Below are 7,273 nucleotides of genomic sequence, written 5' to 3'. Positions count from 1 at the left end.
TCAGAACACCTTCCGACACAAAAGCCTGCCCAAAGCCTTGAGGATTTCTTTGGTTTTGATGCTGTAGATGATGGGGTTCAGCACCGGAGGAACCAGGAGGAAGACGTTGGCCATGAGGGAGTGCACCAGAGGAGAAGCGCGTGTGCCGAACCTGTATACCATCGACAGGCCGATCATTGGGGTGTAATAGACAATAACGGCACAGATGTGGGAGACGCAGGTGTTGAGGGCTTTGAGACGCCCTTCCTTTGAGGAAATGCTCAGCACGGTCTTGACAATCACTGTGTAGGACAGGACGATGAACAGAGAATCAAGTCCAAAAGTACAGAGTAAGACAAACAGACCATAAAGACTATTGACCGTGGTGTCTGCGCAAGGAAGCCGGATTAAATTAGGGTGCAAACAGTAGGGGTGAGCGAGGACGTTGGACCTGCAAAATGGCAGCTCCCGCAAGAGAAGAGGCAGCGGGGCCAGGAGGACAATGCTCTTCAAGGCAACCCCTGAGCCTATCATGAAGATCCTGGCATTTGTCAGGATGGCGGCGTATTGCAGTGGCTTGTAGATGGCTATGAAGCGGTCGAGGGCCATGGCCCAGAGGACGCCCGAGTCCATGATGGAGAAGCAGTGGATGAAGAACATCTGGCCGAGGCAGGCGTCAAGCCCAATCTCCCTGGCATCAAACAGGAAGACGTTGAGCACCGTGGGGAGGGTGGAGAGGGACACCCCCAGTTCACTCACAGCCAGCATGGAGAGGAAAAGGTACATGGGCTTGTGCAGGCTCCGGTCCTTCACAATCACCAGGAGGACGGCGCTGTTTCCCAAGAGAGCGATGGCGTAAGCGGAGCAGAAAGGGATGGAGACCCAGATGTTTCTTGCCTCCAGTCCCGGGATGCCCGTCAGGAGGAACGTGGGAGGGAGGAAGCTGTGGTTGCTGAACATCCTCCCATCCAGCACCTGGAAGTACATAAAGAAAGCAAAAGGAAGTTTTAACAAAGCAGCCAATTGCTTTGGTTGCTTCATTCCAAACTCAGTCATTTTGTAGCACTTCTATACTGCGTTTACACATTTTTCTTTTGTTTTGTAGCCCTCCTTTTTGGTCAACAAAAGAATTTGCAGAACGCACAAAAGGACTGATATTCATACAAAACCATTGTAATGAATAACTAATCCTAGTGTGGTGTAGTGACTAGAGTGTTGGAAGATCGGCCATGAAGCTCACTGGGTGGCTTTGAGCCAGTCACTGACTCTCAACCTGATCTACCTCACAGGGTTGTTGTGAGGACAAAATGGAGAAGAGGAGGAGGACCATGTCAGCCACATTGGGTTCCTTGGAGGAAAAAGGCAGTTTATAAATATAATAAATCAGCGCTAAAGGCTATCCAGGCACAGTCCATGTTAATCAACAGCATTTGGGCATGTTTAGCCTGGAGAAGAGAAGGCATGAGGCCACTCTTCAAGTCCTTGAAAGGTTGTCACACAGAGGAGGACCAGGATCTCTTCTCGATCCTCCCAGAGTGCAGGACACGGAATAACAGACTCAAGTTAAAGGAAGCCAGATTCCAGCTGGACATCAGGAAAAACTTCCTGACTGTTAGAGCAGTACGACCATGGAACCAGTTCCCTAGGGAGGTGGTGGGCTCTCCCACACTAGAGGCCTTCAAGAGGCAGCTGGACAACCATCTGTCAGGGATGCTTTAGGGTGGATTCCTGCATTGAGCAGGGGGTTGGACTCGATGGCCTTAGAGGCCCATTCCAACTCTACTCTTCTATGATTCTGTGATCTATGGATAGAAACAGAGAGAGGGGAAAGTCTTTCCACTGTTTCAGTTTTTCTGGGCCTGCTGTAGGCATCAAAACAGCCCCCAAAGGGCACTGTGTGTGAGTGTGTGTGTGTGTGTGCTTGTATTTGCACACAATAACGTCCCCATCTCTCCCTGCCCCTGCTTTCCCGCAAACGCTTCCCATTCCACAGCTGAATAATAATAATAATAATAATAATAATAATAACAACAATTTATATAGTGTTTTATTAAAAAGCGCTGTACATAAAATAAAGCATTTTAAAATACTGTGCAGTTGATTACAGCCGCTGCACAATGGAGGGAAGCCGCGCTCTGGGGACCCTTTTGACGGGGCAGCCGCTTTCTTGCCCCCCAACCCTTCCCCCAGACCAGATGTGTTGGACTGCACCTCCCAGGTGCAGTCCAACACATCTGGAGCGCCCCAGGTTGAGGAAGGCTGCCCCAGACCAAAGGCAGGCGTTCCCTTGCTCTTTCTAACTCCAGCCTTATTTTATACATTTATATATTTTATACATTGCAGCATTTCCTCAAACGGCCCCTGTAACAATATGAAAGAACTGCCTGCACACCTGGGGAAAAACTATGTATAAAGTTCCAGTTTATTTTTTTATTTCAACATTTTTCCTGCTCAAAAGAGAAGGAATTTGATAATAAAAATAAGAAAGAACCGCCGGATTCGGCATGAGTGGATTGTGCTTCCTAGGAGGAATTAGAAAATAAATCAGACAACATCCGTTGCTTCTGGCTTGAGGAAAGAGAGGCCACAGCCTGAGAAAGCCCGGTGGAAAAGGCTTTGTTGGGGGCGGGGGTGGGTCGTATTGGCAGGGAGCTCTGTTTGAGGAGGGCGGGGTTGCTACAATGTGGTCCAGGTAATATTGCAGGCTAGAGGAGGGCTTTGTATTCCTGGCCCCTAAATCCCCCTTTCAAAAGAGGGCGCAGCAGTGGTCCCTCTGTGCACATTGCCCATTCGTGCCCCCTGCCACCCCAAATCCACTGCACATTGATGTGCCTGCGGAAAGCTGGCTGAGCAGGACTAAGGCTGTCTTCCCTCTGCTGGGTCAGTTTCTGACACACACGCAGAGAGATCCCTGTACTGTGACGTCTTGGGAGCCTTTGCAGCTGCACTGCCTCCGCTGCCTCCTGGAGCACTTCAGAGTCCGGAGGGCGGCAACGCTTCACGATTCTGGCAGCATCGAGGCCTGCGCTCCGGATTAACGTCCTTAAAGGAAGGGAGTTGTTGTAGCCCTCGGAAGAGGTTCTGCCTGGAAGGTGAAAAGACTCACCTGGGTGGGAAGGGTCCGCCTCTGCTGGTTGGCCGGGGAGGGATTCGCCCAGCGCAGCCGGCACAGGCTCAGCTGTGGCCAGATTTATGCAGCTTTCTTGGGAAGCCCTGGGGAGGCTGGAGGTGACATTTGCCTCCTGCAGCTAGCAGGGATCCAGGGCCAGAGGGATGTGTGGGCCAGCAGAGAGGTCTGAATTGGACCTCTGTCATGTTTTCCTTTAACTTCTTGCTTTCTTGGGGGACAATAATGAGGCCTGCTGAGTAATCCACAAAGCTTTATTTAAGCAATAAACATCCCTTCCCACCTGAAGAGAGTCTAATCTCTTGGAACTTTCCCCTAGGCAAAACTATGCAAACGAAGCGAGACAACTGTCTGTTCAAGAACGGGAAGCTTTTTTCTTAAGACACGGTAACTTTAGAGAGACTGGACTGGGCCCACGGTGCTGCGGTACATCTTGATGAGGGTGCCCCGGGGTGGATCCCGAGTGGCAGCAGGTCAGTTATAAGATGCAGCCGCCATCGCAGGGTCTCCGCAGGGCCTCCCCCTCATGCTCTGGTTTTAAAAAGTTGTGTACTTACCACAACTTTTCCCAGCTGGAGCGAGGCGACGAAGGCAGGGGAAAGAGACGGGAGCAGGGGCTGGCAGGATGCCAGCCGCCCATAGAATAACACCTCCGCACCTCTGCGGGAGAGGCACATAAATGCCAAAAAAGAAAGAAAAACTTTAAAAACTGGGGGGGGGGCATATGCACCCAAGCGCCCATGCGGTGACGGGCGGGGGCAGGTACACGGGCACAGCGGTGGCAGCGGCTGCTTCAAGCAAACCCCGCACTTGCATAGTGGGAAGGAACGCAAATGCAAGGCTTCAGGGGATCGCTGTGCTGATGCACCCCCGGCAAGACACAGCCCTGATCTCCCGAAGCAGGGGTCACGCCAGACTAAAGCGTGCTCATAGACGGCACCTCATCAGCTTGGGGAGAAGTGGGGGGGGGGGCATGAGGTCCTGGGCTGGGCCCAGTGGCATTCAAACCTCTTATCAGTGACTTGGCTAAAGAACACCTAATTTCCTTGAATGAGTTCAAATCCCCAGGGCCCGAAGAACTGCATCCTAGAGGGATTCCACATGTCGTACTGAGGGCGCTTCTATGCTCCCCCAGTGCGCCCCCAAAGTGATTGTGTAGCTTGGCTTTCCAAGAGATGAGGAAGAGGCGTCCTTGCTGCTGCCACCGCCACCTACCTACCTCCTCGCCGGCCAGCGAGGAGAGCTCGGCCTTCTTCCGCCGAGCTCTCCAACCCAGCCGGCGAGGAGGTAGGTGGGTGGCGGCAGCGGCGGCAAGGACGCCTCTTCCTCGTCTCTTGGAAAGGCAAGCTACACGATCGCTTTGGGGGCGCATAGAAGCGCCCTCAGTATGACGTGTGGAATCCCCCCTAGAGTAATGAAGGAGCTAGAGGAAGAACTCTCAGAACTTTTGTCTATTATCTTTGCAAACTCATGGAAGACGGGTGAGGTGCCGGACGACTGGAGGAGGGCTAAAGTGACGTCGTCCCTATCTTCAAAAAGGGCAGAAAGGAGGAACCTGGGAACTACAGACCAGTCAGTCTGACATCCATCCCTGGGAAAATTCTGGAGCAGATTATAAAGAAGTCAATCTGTAAACACCTTGAAATCAATGCAGTGATTACTAGAAGCCAACATGGATTTGTCAAGAAGAAGTCCTGTCAGACAAATTTGATCTCATTTTTTGATAAGGTAACCTCCCTTGTGGACCATGGGAATGCTGTGGACGTCCTATATCTTGACTTCAGCAAAGGTTTTGACAAAGTGCCCCATGATATTCTGATTAAAAACTAGCTAAAAGTGGGCTAGATGGAACAACTATTAGGTGGATTCACAGTTGGCTACAGAATCGGACTCAAAGAGTACTTATCAATGGAACCTTCTCAAACTGGGGAGAGGCAATGAGTGGGTACCGCAGGGCTCAGTCCTGGGCCCAGTGCTCTTCAACATTTTTATTAATGATTTGGATGAGGAGGTGCAGGGAACGCTGATCAGATTTGCAGATGACACAAAATTGGGTGGGATAGCTAATACCCTGGAAGACAGAACCAAACTTCAAAGTGATCTTGATAGGCTGGAGTGCTGGGCTGAAAACAACAGAATGAAATTAAATAGGGATAAAGGCCAAGTTCTACATTTAGGAAATAGAAACCAAAGGCACAGTTACAAGATGGGGGATACTTGGCTCAGCAATACTACAAACAAGAAGGATCTTGGAATTGTTGTAGATCACAAGCTGAATATGAGCCAACAGTGCGATATGGCTGCAACAAATGAAAATGCTATTTTGGACTGCATTAATAGAAGTATAGCTTCCAAATCACATGAGGTCCTGGTTCCTCTCCATTCGGCCCTGGTTAGGCCTCATCTAGAGTATTGCGTCCAGTTCTGGGCTCCACAATTCAAGAAGGACGCAGACAAGCTGGAGCATGTTCAGAGGAGGGCAACCAGGATGATCAGGGGTCTGGAAACAAAGCCCTATGAAGAGAGACTGAAAGAACTGGGCAGGTTTAGCCTGGAGAAGAGAAGATTGAGGGGAGACATGAGAGCACTCTTCAAATCCTTCAAAGGTTGTCACACAGAGGAGGGCCAGGATCTCTTCTCGATCCTCCCAAAGTGCAGGACACAGAATAATAGGCTCAAGTTAAAGGAAGCCAGATTCCAGCTGGACATCAGGAAAAACTTCCTGACTGTTAGAGCAGTACGACAATGCAACCAGTTACCTAGGGAGGTTGTGGGCTCTCCCACACTAGAGGCCTTCAAGAGGCAGCTGGACAACCATCTGTCAGGGATGCTTTAGGGTGGATTCCTGCATTGAGCAGGGGGTTGGACTCGATGGCCTTGTAGGCCCCTTCCATCTCTGCTATTCTATGATTCTATGATTAGAGTCATGCTCACCCAACCTGAAGGTGACCCCAAACTGGGTGGGGTAGTCAGGCCCTTCAAAGGCAGAATCAGGACTCCAGCTGATCCTGACAGGGCCTGAACTAAAAGCCTCCAAGGCGGCTTCCATCATACATTGACAATAGAAAAGTAATTAACAAGGGTGGCGGCACAATAAAAGCATCAGTTGGAAACTTCAACAAATAGTTCAACATACAATATAAAAGCAATAATAAAGTTCAAGCCATCAAACACCATGAAGATTCAATGAATAAACCATCAATAATGCTAATCTCAAAAAAAATTAATTTCAATAGAGGTAAAGTTCCTCATTTAGGTAACAGCATCAGATACAGGAGTACAGGATGGCCGTATGCAACTGGACTGACTGCAGTACGTGTGAGAAGAACCTCGGGGGGGGGGGGGTTAGTAGACCCCAGACTAAACATGAGGCAGCGGCATTACGCGGAAGCTCAAAAGGCTACTGCAATTCTAGGGGTCAGCAACAGAAGTAGAGTGTCCAGGTCATGGGAAGTGGAAGTCCCACTCTATGCTGCTATTGGTCAGACCTTCTCTGGAGTCCTGTGACCACTTATGGGCAATGCAGTTTGAGGAGGCTATCAGCAAACTGGAATGTGTCCAGAGGAGGGCAACAAAGAAAGTTAGGGCCCCGGAGAGCAGGTCCTATGAAGAGCGGTTGAAAGAGTTGAGTATGTTGGGCCTCTGGAGGATATTTGAAGCGCTGTCTGACATGTGGATGGAGGAGCACATTGGTTTTCTGAACCGGTGTGTCTAAATTACAAGAAAGGGGATCTCGACTAAATATTAGGCAGAATGTCCGGATGGGGCAAGCGGTGTGACAGTGGAACACCTGCCTTGGGAGGTGAAAGGCGTTCGACCACCTAGCAGGGGCTTGGCCCTGTCACGAGGGAGAGAATGGTGGTGCTGGTGGGGTTGACAGACATCCAGCGACCACACCGAGGTTTTAAGAATGTCAGAAGGGCCCTGATGCTGGATCAAACCGAAGGGCCATCCAGTCTAGCACTCTGTTCACACAGTGGCCAACCAGTTGGCGACCAGGAACCCACGAGCAGGACATGGTGCAACTGAACCTTCCCACCCATGTTCCCCAGCAACTGGTGCATATCAGCTTACTGCCTCTGATACTGGAGGTAGCATGTAGCCTTCAGGACTAGTAGCCATTGATGCCTTCTCCTCCAGGAATTTATCTAGCCCTCTTTTTAAAGC

The 7,273-nt window shown here is 50.4% G+C and overlaps 1 protein-coding gene across 1 annotated transcript; it reads right to left on the bottom strand.

Annotated features, from left to right (window-relative positions):
* LOC134399789 (olfactory receptor 51I2-like) lies at window positions 1-939 on the bottom strand. Its single transcript, XM_063127890.1, has one exon. The coding sequence runs from the start codon at window positions 937-939 to the stop codon at window positions 1-3; it is 939 nt and encodes a 312-aa protein (XP_062983960.1).
* Between the last annotated feature and the right edge of the window lie 6,334 nt (window positions 940-7,273).

The sequence above is a fragment of the Elgaria multicarinata genome, chromosome 5 (genome assembly GCF_023053635.1).
Source record: "Elgaria multicarinata webbii isolate HBS135686 ecotype San Diego chromosome 5, rElgMul1.1.pri, whole genome shotgun sequence".
Classification (NCBI taxonomy): Eukaryota; Metazoa; Chordata; class Lepidosauria; order Squamata; family Anguidae; genus Elgaria; species Elgaria multicarinata.
This window is presented reverse-complemented; position numbering and strand designations above follow the sequence as displayed.